Source organism: Lagopus leucura, unplaced genomic scaffold (genome assembly GCF_019238085.1).
Source record: "Lagopus leucura isolate 7727_CA_CO unplaced genomic scaffold, USGS_WTPT01 Super-Scaffold_774, whole genome shotgun sequence".
NCBI lineage: Eukaryota > Metazoa > Chordata > Aves > Galliformes > Phasianidae > Lagopus > Lagopus leucura.
In genome coordinates, this window is record NW_024962258.1 from 6,256,754 (window position 1) to 6,274,937 (window position 18,184).

At 37.5% G+C, this 18,184-nt stretch overlaps 1 protein-coding gene across 4 annotated transcripts in view; it reads left to right on the top strand.

Annotated features, from left to right (window-relative positions):
- The window catches only part of SPIN1 (spindlin 1), a 60,029-nt gene extending 41,922 nt beyond the window's left edge, over positions 1-18,107 (top strand). For all 4 annotated transcript variants that reach the window (XM_042864907.1, XM_042864905.1, XM_042864906.1 and 1 more), the window contains exons 3-6: positions 6,208-6,256; positions 11,309-11,562; positions 12,516-12,749; positions 14,735-18,107. In XM_042864907.1, coding sequence (XP_042720841.1) covers positions 6,208-6,256; positions 11,309-11,562; positions 12,516-12,749; positions 14,735-14,934 — 737 coding nt within the window. In that variant the 3' untranslated portion in view covers positions 14,935-18,107. The remainder of the gene's footprint in view (positions 1-6,207; positions 6,257-11,308; positions 11,563-12,515; positions 12,750-14,734) is intronic.
- Positions 18,108-18,184: the final 77 nt, after the last annotated feature.

An 18,184-nucleotide genomic window follows, 5' to 3' on the forward strand; every position in this document is an offset into this window, starting at 1 on the left:
TAGGGGGGAAGGACAGAGGGCTAGGTGGAGGAGAGGACCGGGGGTTCATTGCAGCAGGGACACCATCTGCCTGCCAGTTCTCCCCTACCACATGTTTGCAAGGTGGCACGGGGTGACGTGCTCCATGTGGAACCTCAGCTGCGTGCCAAGATCTCAGAGCTGATAGGTACTGGCACCAGCAATTGTTTGTGGAACATACTGGCTTTTTGTGCCATCTCTGACCTTTTGTACAAGTACCAAATAAAGAAATATTCTTCCGCACAATGCTGTTACGCAGATAGGAATGTGTATATCTTGTTCAAGCAGTGTTAATGGTTGTATGGTCTAGTGTAGTGTACATAGTCTTTCGCTGAGTAACTTATTTTTGAAGGTTACAAACTTCATTTACTTCATTAAATAACATCTATTTATTTTAGCTATTATTATTTAAAAGTAAGTAGTTTTAAAAACCTTTCTTAACAGGAAAAACAGCAGTCTGAGAATTTTTCATAGAATCATTGAATGGCCTGGGTTGAAAAGGACCTTAATAATCATCTAGTTTCAACCCCCCTGTCGTGGGCAGGATCACCAGCCACCAGACCAGGCTGCCCAGAGCCACATCCAGCCTGGTATTGAATGCCTCCAGGGATGGGACATCCACAACATCCTTGAGCAACCTGTTCCAGTGCGCCACCACAATCTGTGTGAAAAACTTCCTCCTAATGCTTAACCTATGCCTCCCCTATCTTAGTGTAAAACTACTCCTTCTTGTCCTATTACTATCAACCCATGTAAGCAGTAGTTCCCCCTCCTGTTTATATGCTCCTTTCAAGTACTGGAAGGCCACAATGAGGTCTTCCCGGAGCTAAACAAGCCCAGTTCCCTCAACCTTTCTTTATAGGAGAGGTGTTCCAGCCCTCTGATCATCTTAGCGACCCTCCTCTGGACCCATTCCAAAAACTTTGCGTCTTTCTTGGGCTGAGGGGTCCAGGCCTGGATACAGTATCCAGATGGGGCCTTACAAGAGCTGAGTAGAGAGGGACAATCACATCCCTCTCCCTGCTGGCCACCCCTTTTCTAATGCAGCCTGGAATACTGCTGACCTTCTGGGCTGTAAATGCACACTGCTGGCTCATGTCCAGTTTCTTATCCGCCAGGACCCCCAAGTGCTTCTCTACAGAGCTATTCTCAAGGAGTTCTTCTATGTAAATAACTGAGATGGCACAGCTCAAGCACAACACCTTACACTTGGCCTTGTTGAACACCATTAAGTTTTCATGGACCCACTTGTCCAGCCTGTCCAGGTCCCTCTGGATGGCTTTCCTTCCCTCCAGTGTATTGACCACACCACTCAGCTTGGTGTTGTCTGCAGATTTGCTGAGAGTGCGCTCAATTCCATCGCCTTATGTCATTGACGAAGATGCTGAAGAACACTGGTCCCAAGACCAGCCCTTGGGGGACAACACTTGTGACTGAGCTCCACCCAGAATGACTGATTACAACCCTGTGGCTGTGACCAGCCAAGTTCTTAATCCATCAAACAGTCCATCTTTCAAATCCATACCTCTCCAATTTAGAGAGAAGGATGTGATGATGGACCATGTCAAGGGCATTGTAGAAGTCCAGGTAGACAGCATCCATCGCCCTTCTCCTATCCACTGATTCTGTCATTCCAACATAGAAGGCCACCAGATTGGTCAGGCAAGATCTGTCCTTAGTGAAATCATGCTGGCTGTCTCAAATTACCTTTTTGTCTCATGTGTGCCTTAATATGGTAACAAGGAGGATCTGCCCCATGATAACCACCAGTGAAGACTGAGGCAAGATTGAGGACCTCAGCTTTTCCCAGGTCTAAGGAAGCCAGTTCTTTGTTCTCATTTATCAGAGGGGGGTACAGTCTCCTTGACCTGTCTCCTCCTCCCTACTTACCTGTAAAACCCATTCTTGTTATTTTTCACATCCTCTGCCAAATTCTACTTGGCTTTCCTAATCCTATCTCTACACATGCAGACAACATCCGTGTATTCTTCCCAAGCTACACAACCCTGCTTCCACTTCCTGTACATTTCTCACTTTTCCTTCAGTTTAAGCTGCATGTCCTTGCACAGCCATGTCGGTGGCCCACCGTCTCTACTTGTTTTCTTCTGCTGGGGGATGGTGAGCTGTTGTGCTTGCAGAAGGGTGTCCTTAAAGAGCTGCCAGTTCTGTTCTATTCCTACACCCTTAAAGACAGTTTCCCAAGGGATCCCATCCAGCAGTTCCTTGAGCAGCCAGAATTTTGCTCTCCTGAAGTTCAGGGTCCTGACTCTGCTTTTTGCCAGGCCTGCATTCCTCAAGATCACACATTCCACCAGGGATGGTTACTACAGCCCAGGCTGCCTCCAATCTTAATCTCTCTAATGCTCTCCTCTGCATTGGTGATTACCAGGTCCAGTAAGGCTTCACCTCAGGTTGGTCTGTCTAATACCTGGACCAGGAAGTTGTCCTCAGCAAACTCTGGGAATCTCTTGGATTGTCTGCCACTGTGCTGCTATCCCAGCTGATATCCAGGTGTTTGATATCCCCCATCAGGACAAGAGCCTGTGAGTGTGACGCTTGCTGCAGTTGAAGCAAGAAGGCCTTGTCAGCATGCTCCTCCTGATCAGGTGGCCTGTAGTAGACCCCAAACGCCAGATGTCCTTTCTTGGACCAATCCCTGATTTTAACTGATAAGCTCTCAACCTTGTCATGGCTGTTACTCAGACACAGCTCTTCACAATCTATCCACTTCCTATTATAGAGTTTTTGTCTTACTACTGTTTTACCTAGGTGTATCCTTGCCTTCCTGTAGCTGAAAGATAATCAGGCAAGGAAATTTGTAAATTTTAACTATTAACAATACTGCAGTTGTTAAAGTAAGTTGTCTTCTACATGTGTGGGGACCCAGCCCCCCATCCCTGGGTATGTTCAGTCCAGGGAAGAGGAGGCTGCCGGGAAACCTCACTGCAGCCTACAGCTTTCTCATGAGAGGTGTGGAGAGGCAGTGTTCTCTGGTGGCCAACAGTAGAAGGGAAAGGCATGGAGCTGCCACAGGGAAAGTTCAGGCTGGATATCAAGAAAAACTTCTTTGCAGACGAAGTTGTTTTATTCCCACTCAGTGAGGGTGAAGAAGATGAATGTTTGAAATTCCTCAAATAGTGATACTGTATGTTTGACAAGGGTTGCCAGAGCAACCTAGTCAGGTAGTGACTCAACGGAACCATACCAGACAAATTACTGAGCTTTCTAACAACTACTTTGAGGCAAAATTAGGTAATTTTCTACAGTAGTAGGCAACAGTTACTGAAGAAAAATGACTAAGAGGAGATTAAGGGAAAGACCAACAGACAGGGAGAAATTTCACCACTTAACATGGACCCAGGATTGTCTTGAGTCTTGATCTGTGAGTGGTGGATCAAAGGTAAATGTGCACATTCAACGTTATATACTGCATTAGTTAGACTGCCTTTGGAGTGGCAACTCACTTGAGTCTAGAGGATTCAGGAATTTTCAACAAGGGTCTCTGGAGTTCATGCACTCCCGCCTGTTAATATTGATGTTTTTCCCTCAGCTGATGGTCTTCAGCCTTAAGCAGAAGTAAGGATAACCCCTCTATCACTGTCTTTGCAGAATGAGGGTCCATAAATCTTTAAAGATTTTGACTCTAGTCATTTAGACCCTATTCTATATTCTCTCTGGGTGAGGATGTAAGTAAGGGTGAATCACCATTGGGCTTGATAAACTCCATGGTAGGCCTTGTAGGTATGAAACCCTGGGAGTCAGCAAACTAGAACAAAGAACAAACTGTGATTAAAGAATAACAGGATGTTCTCTTTATGCTCTTCTGCTGATATGTACAGTTAATGTCATATTTAGGGAAATTGAGAAGCCTATTGTCTTACTGCAGTTGCTTGGTAGAATCTTAAGCCAATGAGCTGTTATTGGTAAATTACTGCTTTCTAATGAAGAATATATAAGAAGTATGTTGAGCACAGTAAAGAGGTTCATTCCTATACCATGATAATTCTGAAAGCTCGAACTGGGTAGCGCGACAATAGTTCTCTAGTCAACAAATTCCTCCTTAATCTCAGACAAGGGTGATCATGCACAAGAACGGGCTCCCCGGGAAAGTGGACCACGCTCACCAGAGTTCAGGAAGCATCTGGACAGTACTCTCAGACATATGGTCTGATTTTTAGGTGTCAAGCCAGGATTTGGACTTCATGATTCTTATAGACTCCTTCCAACTCATGGTGATTCTGCTGAGCTGTTTTAGCCAAAACCATTATCAGTCAGTAATTTAAAACATGAAACGTGTTAATGTTCTGATGATGCAGATCTTTTACTTCATGAGAAAACTTTTATTTTTTTTAAGATTTATAATTTTAGTAAAACACCCCCATACTTCTAATAAAATAAATTTTGTTTAATTAAGTATAAATTAAACATAGTCATCTCACATACAGAAGCAACTTTAGTTGCAGTCAGTTCCCAAGTTCTTCAGCGTTTGTAATCAAACTTTTGGTTATCTTTTGAAATTATTATTTTCTCATTAAGAGTTCATACAAACGTGCTTAAAGTACAGTTCTAATTGTATAATCTCCTAAAAGTCTATATTGCTATATTTACTTTAGTATTTACCCTTAAAGCTTGTTTTTGTAACCCAAACCTTTTAGATGTCATTAGAACTGGAAACACAAATCTGAGGATCTGATTCAAGCCTGAATGCTATAAACATAAGATGCAGTATTAATTCTGCCATTTGTTACTTTATATATCCTCTTTATTTTTCCACTTGAAAAAGCAAAAATAAGAATATTATGGAGACTGATGGTTAGGAGTACTTTTAGTGCTTGACTCTCTTGTATGATACTGCTATGACTTAGCATGACTTACCATACCCAAAGCTATGCTTGGAACATGTACATACTGTTAAATATAGAAAAATTGGTTTGTTTAGACTTGTAAAGAAACTTAATTAAATGTCTTTCTATGGGTGTTTATTTAAGCATTAATAGTCAAAATTCTGAGCATGTTTATACACATGGCTGTTTACAGATGCTAGTAAAACATGTCCAATTAGTTACACATTAGTTCATTGCTCTGACAAGGTTCTTTTGAGTACTGCGCTCAACAAGGTTTTGTTTTAATGCCCGCTTTATCCCTCTGAATGTATTTGATGTTAGATGGGATTTTCATTTAGCAGAGCAGTACATTGGTATACTGAAATAACAGCACAATCATAATATAGCAGTTGCACTGTGATGGTGGCTGCGATGGTACATTTCTCCTGGCAATTAGTCACCTCACTGCCTTTTGTTATCAGCTCTATAAAGCTCTCCCTGTGGCAGGCCAAAAGCTTCTTGACACTGTACTGCCAAGGAAATTAGAGGGCTCCCTGGCATGACCCTACAGACTTGGGTCTGTCAAACCTGTCTGAGATAGCAGATTTTATCAGGGCAGTTTGCAACTTTTGAGCATTCCCAACCACCATTAACCATCTGATATTTCTCATCCCCTGTGCTCTCTTCCACTACCCTTAACCATAGCTGATAAGCAGTTGTCTGGCCCAGAAGACAGGATGAGGTCTGTTTCAGTGTTAGGCTTTATAAGAGCATACTTTTTTCTAATACTAAACTGTGAACTGTGAACTGTGAACTCCTCATCATAGTATTAGACATTTTTATTTATTCAGAAGGAATATGAGTTGAAGCCAGCTTAGGAGACCTGCTCTCTTCATGCCTCCTTTTTTTTATTGCTTTTTTTTCTTATGTTCTTCAGGCTGAATCACATCTATACTACCTCAATGTTGGTCTGATTAATTCAGCAAGACATTCATTTGCATTTTTTTGATTTGCATAAGAACAGACAGTTAAACAGTTAGTTGATTCACTTAACTGTTGTAGCTAGCTGGTCATCTCAACTGTTGTGGCCATTTTTCTAGAACATAGACCAGGTCCCTGTTAAGTGAAGTTCAGCTTTCTCTTTAACTATTGTAGCCATATCACACTTCAAGCTTATTTCTTATTTCTGTAAAGCCTTCTCCCATTGCAGGAGTACATTGATAATTCACAACATGACGTTTTTGGATTGTGTACATTTTAGTGCTCATTAGAGAAATTTTTATGTATAAGTTTTTTTAACATAGATTTTTGTGACGTTGTATACAGTCTTTATTTTTCAGTAATTCCATCATCATTTATATTGTAGGTCATGCAGGAGTCTCTGCCAGCATGATGAAGAAAAGAACTTCCCACAAGTAAGTTGTTAATATTTTTACAAAAATGCAGCTGTCTTAACTGGAAGGATTGTTTTAGAAATATATCTGCATTGTTCCAATCACTTAGCTTCTGTAAAATTTAGGAAATAGCATTCCGTTTTTTGTGTAGAGTCAGACTTCAGTTCTTTCTGGAGGGTGGTAGGAAAGAATAAGCCACTAAGGGAGTTTTAAGCATCATTTTTGAATGTTATTCTGAAATTATGACTACAATTTACAATTTCTCTGGGATTCAGAGAGAAGCAGTTGCAAGCCAGAAACCAGTCGCATGTACTCAGGGACCTCTGTTAATCTGGCAAAATGTTCATCTGTTGCTAACAATTCTAAAGCATACTTACTGGTAGACAAGTATGGAAATAACCTTAGAAATATTTTATCTTCCATTCACTAGAACTGTAGTTTTGAAAAGGATTTTTCACTTCTCTGAAATAAAGGACATCTGAAGTATGTCTGTTAGAAGGCTGCTGTTCATATGTGTAGGATATCTTCTTATGCATTCTCATGACATGCATTATTTCCTGTACAAGATCTTTAATTAGCTACTGAATGTTGCTGAGAAGCTGTGAGAAAACAGTTAATACTCTGGTCATTATTGATCGGTGAGATGTGTCTGACTGCATCTCTGATGGAGAAATCTAGGCTGCTTTAGCCTGAAATTTATTAAAAAGTTACTAGTTCCATTTTAAGTCTAAAGTCCTATTATAGTGGTTTATGACATGCATCAATCCAAAGCAGTTTGCCTACCAAGTGTGTTTTCAGTGACTTAACTTTTTTGAATGAATAATAATTGTTTCCCAGAGACAAAATTTTATGTAAAATTACTCTAATCCCTTCCACCAACTCATCATTATCCATTCTTATCTATCTTCATAGAAGGCAAAGACATAAGTTTATTTGTCTAGAGGCAGGTAGAGTTGGTTAAAACTTAATTTCTCTTGTTCTTTTTCAACCGCTCAGAGAAAGGAGTGTATGATGGGAAGACTATCAGAGGTGGGTTGCCTTTTGTACTTGAGGGTGGCTAGATTTGTCTTTACTGTTGTGTTGATATACAGTTTTTAAATACCTAAATAGGTTGTGCATTTGTTAGCATAAAGGCTATATAATACAATTTTTAGGAATTTAACTATCCAGCTTAGCTTTATGTTAAGTTAGCCTAGTTCAATTGTTTCTTGATCATTTAGTGAAGGTTTTATGTACCAAACGAAGATACATGCTGTTCACTGACTTATCTGAGAATAAGAGAGACTAGCGGAGAATTGTTTACATGTATAATTTACAGTAAGAAGGTGAGATATGGATGATTCTGTAACAATGTGTGCTTATAATACTCTGAGCTGTTATAGTAGACAGTAAGTTAGTAATGCATACTTTGTTGTTGATGTAGTTATCATGACTTTTATATTCCTCATTTAATATAAAACAAGAGGAACCAGCCTTGGTATGTTAAGGCCATAGGGGAGACTTCATACATGCTACAGAATTTTTGTGGCAGAGGGCAGAGCCAAGAGTATGTAAGAGAGCATGAGTCAAGGAAGTGATCATATGAGCAGTGCGGATTACTCTTCTGAAGTCATCACTAAGTGGTAGTCAACTGTTGAGCCTTTTGGAAAGGATTCAGCCATGATTATAGTTCAGCATAAAGGCAGATCTTCCAGATGATGTCAGTGGGTAGTGACCGTTGCTGTGAATATGAATCTGACCTCATTAGCATCAGATCAGTCAGTAGCCTCTGAGATCTCATTCTTTCTCCACTCTTGGTACTTAAGAAAAGAGTACAAGAAATGATGTACGTATCAATCCTTTCTTCTCCCCGCATTTCTTGTAGTTTGCAATTTGAGGATCTCAAGGTGCAGGCTGTACCTGCAGTTTAACTATCAGTGAACCTAGCCTTTTGAATTTCTGATCCCTCTTTAAACCAACTTGTAATCTTGGCTTCTGCAGCATCATAAGATTTTGCAACTGAATAGTGAGTTTTGAGTGAGTGCAGAAAGCTCTTCGTCTAACGTGCCTCATAGTCTGAATATTGTGAATAGTAGTTAATAAGAGTTTCATTGTCATTCTGCTATTGGTGGTAGTCTGTAATAAGATTGTAATAAGTTTGGGGTCCTATTTTTAATACTTCTTCATACTGTGAAAGCCTAAAATTATTTGGACCACTGCTGTTGTGCTGCACTTACACCACTTACACAATTGCAGAGTTTTCTTGCCAGTTCTTTTGCAGCTGTGCTTTTTTTTTTTTTTTTTTTTCCCTCCGAATGTTAGGGGCGTGGCTTTCTTTCATCCTTTGCTGTTTCTTTCCCTAGTTCTAACTCGTTTCTCTGAGAGCTGGAAAAAATTCGTTTTTTCTCAAAACTTAATTAAATGGACAACTACATAGACTATTGGAAATTGCTATGCTCCTTTTATAAATACCAGTTTGTCTTGTAAGCACAGTCCTGAAATAATGGTTCTCAGCTGCCAGTTGTAAGTAGTTATGCAGTACACTGTTTTTCCTGACAGCACATGCAAAATGAAAGTTTGTATGAGGACCATCTAAGCATAATTTGAAGAAGTAGGAAGATTTCTTTCTGCGTGTGTAGTCTCACAAAGCTGGTTTTGATAATGAAGCCTTTTCATAACTAGGTTTTCTCTACCAGCTTAATGCCTTCAAGGTACGGAAGAGGATCTGAAACACACTGAGGATATGTCTGATGTGTTGAGAACTATTTCTAAGACTTGCTGGTTTTTTGTTTGTTTGACTCCATGTGTTGTATGTATCTAGAAAATTGATTGAGAATTAATTAATTTTCTTAATCTGAGAATCTGAGTGAAATTTTAGAAGAGAATTCTAATAGAGGTAAACACTATGGGTCTTCTGGATATAGCATCTCAGAGGTTATGTATATTTTTATTACTTGGTGTATTACAGAAACAGCATACTATTAAGGTATTACTTGGGTTCATTACTTTTTGTCTTGGATGAAAATAAATTGGTAGCTGTTGCTTAAAAAGCTATACATTTGTTCTTACCACACATTCGTATGTAAGAAAATATAAATTTTCCTTGGAAATTTACTAATTTAAAGATCTCATTTTTTACATTAAGAATACTGCAAATGAGAGTGAATGGCAGTTCAGTGGTAGAACAGCCTTCAAAAACAGCTTGATCTGGATGGTGTTTGACTACATTTGTAATGTTTTTTGCCCTCTCCAAGGCATTTTAAAAGATAGTTACTAGTTTGAACTCACTTTTCCAGTATTTTTTCATCATATTATTTAGAATGACTGTGAAGCTTTTCACTTAATTGTTTCACTTTAAACGTTTCAGGGTGCTTTACAGGTAGAAAAATTGATATTGAAAAGTATCTTTAAACTTTTCAAGAATGAGATAACTAACAGCATATACAAACATTAAAAACTGATGCTATTGTAACTTTCAGGTTTTTTTTTAACTTTGTTTTATTCTGTCTTAAATAGAACTAAGATTCATTAGAACTAAGTAAACGTAAAACTCATTTCTGTTGTCTCATCTGAGTCATAATAAAGTATTACTGAAACCATTGTAATTTAAAAAAAAAACACTTGACAAGAGTTTGAAAATGCGTTCTAGTGTCAGCATAAAATTAAAACCAACTGCAAGAAAGAGCCTTGTAGCTGATAGTTTATAATAATTTATACTCTCAGAAGTTAAGACTGCAAACACTGCAGCCTTATTTTGCTGAAAAAGTCAAATCACAGAACGGGAATTTTGTTAAATTCAACTATTGAAGTATCTGCTAAGATCTTTTTCTGAAGGTGGAACAAGCTGATGAAATAGTAAGTTGATGAAATAATCATACGTCTCGTTTTTTATAGAATTTTGATTACATCTTCAGCATTATGCATTCTAGTTTCATATAGTGAATGCCTTATTCTGTAGGATGGAGATTTCACTGTTGTCTTCTTTGTATCTTTATCATACATACACTGCTCTGTGAGCTCTCATCAGCTTTCTCTTCAGTTACTGCTGTCTTTAAGAAAAAAAATTTGTTTTGTTTGCAACCTATTTTCATTCTTTAGATGTTACTTTTAAGAATATTATTTCATGTTTGCCATATAAATGAAGTATATAACAGGTAGTAACTAATCAAAACAATTATTTTTGTTTTAGTTGAGATTCACCATTATTTTGATATGTCACCCCTCTAAATAAACATTTTAAGAATTAAAATGTATATTGTAAAATGCTAAAATATACATAGTACTAATTTCCTATCCCCAGTATACTGTCATAATGTTTGTTTGTTTCTTCTATTTGTATTCAAATGGTCAGTTGGTGATTTTAATAACTTGCATGAAGCATTCAGTGCTTTGTCAGACAGCTTACGTGATTGCTGATCAGAACAACTGCTCAGACCAGAAGGAATTTTCATGCAACTTCCATGAAAACAAGAAGGGCAGAAAAATGTTAGTGCACTAAGAAGTATGCCTTCTATTGCCGTTACCATTACATACAATTTTAATGGTGTTGCAATAAAAAGGAATGCTAGAAGAATATTATTGCTGACATACCTTTAAAAATACTTTGACTCCAAAATAAGTGAAGAAGGAAGCAAAATATCTTTCAGATGAAAACACACGTTATAGGAGAAAAAATTCCTTAGAAGAATTTTAGTCACCTGCCAGTAGTACTTCCACTCATTTCTTCATTCTGGTGTAAGGGACTTATGTTTACTATTCACAAGGGAGAGAAACAAGATAGTAAAGTTCTGTGAGGTAACTGTGCTTTGAGATGTGATCAGGTGAGTTGATAGTCAGCATAGTTCTTAAGCAAACTAGTTTTAGGTATACAATTACAAAGCTCTCATTAAAATGTTGTTGGGAGTAATCCACTACTCTTCAGTATGTTTTTGTTGGTTGTTTTTTCTTTTTTTTTTTTTTTCCAGCATAGCGTAATAAGCCTTATACTTTTATTTCGCTAAGATACACTGAGCTGCAGACAAAGTATACACTTCTTATCCAGAGTAGAATTTTGAATATGTGCTTATTTAGTATTGTGTTTGTATCTGTGTACAGAAAGCACAGAAACAATGTGGGACCAAGCAAACCTATTTCTCAGCCACGAAGAAACATTGTAGGCTGCAGAATACAGCATGGATGGAAAGAAGGGAGTGGACCTGTAACACAGTGGAAGGGCACAGTTCTTGACCAAGTTCCTGTAAATCCCTCTCTTTATCTTATAAAGTATGATGGATTTGATTGTGTATATGGACTAGAGCTGCACAAGGATGAAAGAGTTTCTGCACTTGAAGTCCTTCCAGACAGAGTTGGTAAGTGTTTGTTTTTTTTCCTAAATACACACATATAATTTGACACTTATTTTTGAATGTTTCCTGGCATCCCAGGAATGAAAAGATGAAATCTGATTACTTATATTTTATTAATTATTTTTTGTCATATGGCAGGTAATCTTAAGCATTCTGTTTAAATTTTCTGATTTCACAAAGATCTGACAATACCAGAGAATCCAGTAGGTTTTTTTTTTTGTTTTGTTTTGTCTTGTCTTTAAATATCATATAGTACATTCTGTGGTTAGAGTCTTACCATAGCAAGATTATGAAAAGTTAACTTTGCTTTTTCCACTAAAATTTAAACTCTAGGTGATCTTGGTTATGTTGTGTGTAGTATGTCTGGAAGTGATATTTTTCCTTCTGTACACATTTACATAAGTATTTCTAATAACAGCAGGAAACATTTTCAATGACTTCAACTTCCTTAAACTGCTCTCTGTTTGACTTCTTTTTCTAGCTTTCCTGACCTACTCACTGCCCAATATCTAGCTAAAATACAAATAGTTTTCATTGCTGTGGCCTATGCTGGTATTGCATTACAGTGCATTATGAGTATTTGATCTTGAGCAAGGCATTCAAGGCCAGGCTTGATGTGGTTCTGGGCAGCCTGGTCTAGTAGTTGGCGACCTGCACGTAGCAGGGGAGTTGAAACTAGATGATCATTGTGGTCCTTTTCAACCCAGGCTATTCTGTGATGCTGTTATTCTATGATTCTACGATAAGAGCAATAAAATGATTTATTGTTTTAACAACACTAGTAAAATTCTGCATTTCTTCACTAAGTAAACTCTCTGGAATGGACAGTGTTTGCTTTGTATATGAATTGACTAACTTCAAATAAAATCTGTTCGTGAATCATGGAAAAAAACCTGCTTTTCACAGTGACATATAATTGTGCTGTTGAATGAACTCATGGAATGCTGTCATTGCAGCTTCATCTCGAATTAGTGATGCCCACCTGGCAGACACAATGATTGGCAAAGCTGTGGAACATATGTTTGAGACAGAAGATGGCTCAAAAGATGAATGGAGGGGGATGGTCTTGGCTCGAGCTCCTATTATGAACACATGGTTTTATATTACCTATGAGAAGGATCCTGTCTTGTACATGTACCAACTCTTAGATGATTATAAAGAGGGTGACCTTCGCATTATGCCTGATTCAAGTAAGTAGGCCCATTAACATTTTTTTTTCCTCTGGAAAGTGTCATCTTTTTACATAAGTATTTGCCTGTGGTTTATTAATGGGCATGGGAGTTTGTTTTCATGGACATGACCTATGAATTTTATGAATGCAGTTCTGTTAATCTGAGAAATTCTGCAGGTGGTTTGATTATTCATCTGCTTAAAATCTGCTCACTCACTCTAGATACATTCTGGACGTATTTGTAGACTGGGCTAGAACAGACTATGGATGCAATTCCAGATTTGATTATGGAGGATTTGGGTTGTACGGAGCTTGCATTTGGCAATGACACAGTTGAGATCCCCTGCTTAAGGAGTAAAGTAAATTTGTGGATGAACAGTTGGCTGATGTGTTGGGGTCAAGAAGTTGTAGTAAAGGTTGTAAGGGGTTACATTAGACTGTTGGGGTTCCCAAGGGTCAATTTTAGGGCCAGTTCTGTTCAGTATTTTTATAAGTGATATGAACACAGTCAAAAAAGCATACTAAGTTTGCAGGTGATGTTAAAATAATTCTTATAACTATTGAAAAATTTCATTTTTAATCAGCAGAGGAGTATGCAGTAAGTAGTGGAAAGCTGTTTTCCATAATTATTCTTAACTTTGCTGAAGATATGTTCTTGCTACTACAGAAGAGGTTCTGTCTGGAGTTTTTATTAGAAACTCGACAAACCAGACGCTTTCCACTATTGTTCTTATATGGAAAGAGGTATCGTAGCTCACAGAGGTTGTTTCTGATTTGTGTTTCTGAAGCAGTTTAATTTAGCTGTGGTAGGTCTTCAAAGTGGAAAACCTTTGAGTAGTTTATTGGGGAAAAGAAGCACTTAAGCTATTGAAAATTCATTTTCTTTCACATGTTGCAGAATGAAGAAAAAAAATGGTAGATTAGGGGAATATATTTTTCTTGTTTCTTGAAGTGAAAGTTTTGTGGCTTTTCCTACTAACCTGAAGAATTTTCACAGAATAAATATTGTTCAGGAATATAGAATAGAGTAGAATTTGCGCTAGTGTTAAAGCTAAAACTTACCGGGACGATTCTTTTTATTTTCTCAAGCTTAGGTTGTTACTTGTCTTTGTGTATGTGAGGACACAAAAATGTAACTTCTTTTAAGCTTTTATTTTTGTAAGGGAAAAATACTTTACCGGTTTTGATACTAAAACTGTGTAAATACTGCACAATTCTTTCTAATTAAAAGCTTATGTTTTGTCAACAAGTACTTCACATAAAACTGATTTTGAGAGAATGATAACTATTTGTGATGATGCATTTATGGAGGAACTGTACATTTACAGAGAAACTTTTTGGTGAGGCTTCCAGTTCTCCAGTACACTGCTATTACTGCTTATTGTATTTGTTCTGTAATTTACTTGTCTTTTTGCATCAACGCGTGGCATAGACACTGTCAAAAAATACAAGGCTACTTCTGGGTAGATTTTGCTAGCCAAGCAAATAATATGGTTAGACTTCAGTAATGATACCTATTGCAACGTCAAATCAAAAGACAAAAAAAAAAAAAAAAACAAAGACAAAAAACAAAGAGGTTACTCGTAGTAGACATCTTGGAGGTGTGCTTGTTGCATATACTCAAACATCGCATAATGTGTGTATAGGGGGTAGATGGGGCTGCTGATGAGATCCAGTCTTGTTCCTGCTGGTAGATTAAATTCGGTAATCCACAAACATTTTTGATAACATGTATGTAAACCTTTTTGATTAAAGATTAAACAATCAAAAGTGCTGTTTTTGACTTTGTAAAATTGAACTGTTGTATTATTGGTGGGCTAAAAAAATATGCAACTGTACATTTCAGAAGTACACTGGTTATTAAATGTTTGTGTAAACAAAACAGCATACTATGTATTTAAAAGTTCTGATAGTTTCTTACTGGTTTTGCAAATGAGTTTGATGTTATTTTCCATACTGAAATTCCATCCATGCCTACCAAAGTATGCTGGTTTTGTGTTACAGATGATTCACCTCCTGCAGAACGGGAACCAGGTGAAGTTGTGGACAGCCTGGTAGGCAAACAAGTGGAATATGCCAAAGAAGATGGCTCAAAACGGACTGGCATGGTCATTCATCAAGTTGAAGCCAAACCATCTGTCTATTTCATCAAGTTTGATGATGATTTCCATATTTATGTCTACGATTTGGTGAAGACATCCTAGACATCATTGTGAACTCTGCCAAATTTGTGGAACTATTAAATGTAAAATTTGTAGACACAAAGACTTGACTGCTTTCCAGTTTAATGAAAGCTTAAATGTCCCTGCGAACCCACAATCTCTGCCAGCAAAACTGTTTTGTTCTGAATAATAGGAAAAAAATTATGTGAACATGATACATTTTGTGTAAGAGAACTCCTTTTCTTGGAGGAAGTCAGTATATCTCAACAGGAGGAAGTTAAGAGCAAAAAACAGCTGCAAATTCAGGCTGTGTAAATTTGATCCAGTATTGTAGTCCTTAATCTAAATTTTTTTCATAGATTTTAACTTTCTTCAACTTTGCACTCACCTCATGCAAGTGTAGTTTGATATTTTGATATACCTTCTTTTATAACATTAAATTTAATTTCTTGGCTACTGGCAGTCCTTGTTTTCAGGGTTGGGACAGAATTGATGTTCATTCAAAACTGAATGGTTTGAATGATTTGTTCTGCATTAAGGAGTGCCTAACCCAAGTAACACCAATCTGCTGTGTTTCTACACTTAATTTTAAATATAGCTTCTTAAGAATTTGCAGTACATGGAAATACTTGTGCATTTTTAGTAGTCATATGGCTGTAGAATATCAAGTGTTTGACTTGCGCACCTTTCAATGAAAAGTCTTAAAACTACAAAATATATTTAATCTGTATAACCAGTTAACTAGAAAATGCAAGGTTAATAGCCCGTATTTAAAAGTTGTAGGAACCAGTAACATACAAGCAACAAGGCTGCCTTCAGTCCTAAATGTTGTACTTTTTTATTTGTTCATTACACTCTCTTAGCAAAACACAAGTTCTTGGTGCCACAAGTTTAACAGTATATATATATGCACATATATATATATATATATATATATATATGCGCTACTTCAGAAGACTTTAGACTACGCATTGGCAATCAGTAGTCTCTCATCTAATACCAAAATCTAGCAACCTGAATGTGTGGATTAGATGCCTAACAATGGCCATATTTTTACATGGTAAATACAGTCTCAAGGGGGAGGGTACAGGAATCATTTTTTATGAAGACTTAATTGTAGAGAAGGAAAGGCATTTGTTGCCTTCTGCTCAGTCTGTTGCATTCTGTCATTTGCTTGATTTTGTTGTTGTTGTTGTTTTGCTTTCCTCTTTGATTTTTTTTTGTTTCTAACCATTTTGATTCAAAAAGGCACCTTCCCAATGTAATCTTTTTCTGGCTTTTCTACATTAGGAGTGTCCAGACAAATCTACAGCTTAAATCTGTTGTTGCCTTTTGTGGTGTAGATTGTACTTACTTTGAGATACGCTGTTACTTGAATTTCATTCTGTGAACACTACAGTTCTGCATGCCAGTGGTGTGCTGTCTCATGGAAGCTACAGGCAATCTCAGTGGTTCAGCCGTCTGCATTAGATTGTGGAAGTACCTAGCAGCCCACAGCAGCAAAATCCTTTCACAGTGGTAATCTTGCAGGATAGTTGCAAATGAAGATTAGGGTTGTTGGTGGGGTGTTTGGTTTTTTTGTTTGTTTTGTTTGTTTAGGTTTTTTTGTTTTGTTTTGTTTTTGTTCTTGTAAGTGTGGCAGCTTTTGAAAGCATAGGAATGGCAACAACGACCAGCACAGCAACAAAATTGTCATGTTACACAAAGGCGGAGCTCTGCAAGTTTCAAAGAACTGCTTCATGAAAGTGCAGTTTTGTGAAGACAGCACTGTTGATGGAACATGCACTCTGAAATCCACCCTCATGCCATTAGTGGAAGGATGCAGGAGATATGCTGTTAATCAGAGATCAGAAGTCTGTGTGATCTCAGATTTGGGTATACCGAAGACTCGGTGGTTTAAGCCCCTTTCTGTCCACTTTTTTTGCTTGATTTCATATTTTAGCCTTAAGGCTCGTGCCTCATTATGCTGTTGAATTGTAATAAATACTTACCATATAAATATGATACCTTAATTCTTTGTCCATTGCTATTATATTGCATTATGTCCGGTTATTTCACCATGGGCAACCAAAGGCAGGCTATTGTCCTATAGTGAATAGCTTCTCAATGCAGCCCTTAAGCACTAGGTACCTGAGTAAATGTTCCTTGTGTTTTGAACAAAGTGAGCAGATTTGCAATACAGTGTTTTCATCCTGCAGATCTGTTATATGTGTTTTCTATTGACTCTTAAGAGTCCTGCATGTAAATCTCAAAGCTGAGCCTGGCTCCATGAGCCCAAGTTGATATTTCTGGCACAAGAATGAGTGAGTGTATTTATGACACACAAATAACTTAGTACACTGATTTTGGGGCTATACGTCTGAGGAATGTGTTTGTTTTGAAAGATCTGAGGTTTAGATCTACCAGAAAACTTCTAGCATTAGGCTTGCATTTGTGGGTTGTCTGCAAGCCACTTTAATACACCACATATTCTGCCAATTAGAGTACAATCTATAAACTGTAAATTTTATGGTTGTTTTTAGATGTCCCCATTGGCTATTGTGTGGGTATTTCTTTTCACTTTTTCTTCTTTCCTTTTTCTTTCTTTTTTTTTTTTTTTTCAGTAGCTTAAACCACCTTTTCGAGACTTGAGACTAATTCCACTCCCTGCCCATCTTCTTTGGGCTTTGTTTTAGGCTCATGTTTCAGATCTGCATGCAGTGCTTGCATTACCCTGGTAACTAAATGTTGGTTCCTTGTTCTAGGGGTTCAACATTACTTTCCAAAATTACATAGGGCCTGTGATGGCACAGGCTATGGATCTTTGTATAAAAGTTATTGGCCTTTCACATTTACCTGCTGTAGTACTGTTGTATATTGTGTGTGTGTGCGTGTGTGATGTCAGGCTGCCATGTAGAACTTTTTAAAAGGAAAAAAAGTTAAATGCAGACCATCATTTTTTGCATGCTTAGAGGGTTAGAACGTTCAATGTAACAAACTAAAGTTGCATGTTAAAAATGTTTAGGTTTTGGTTTTGTTCTGTTTTTATTTTGTGTTCAGTTTTTGTGAGTTTGCTTATTGTGCTGTTTTAATGGTTGTTAGTAGGATTAAATGCACCGGTGAGACAAGCATAGTGCCAACAGAAGGTAATTTTTCCAGTTGTATGTGTCATACAGCATTTAAAAGGACCGTGTATTCTGTTAACAAATAAATAAAGTCACACCTAATCAGTAAAACACTGCATTTTTCTTTTGAGTGCCAAACCTTAAACTAAGTTGAAATGAAGTAGGGGAAAACTCCTTTTTATTGAAAC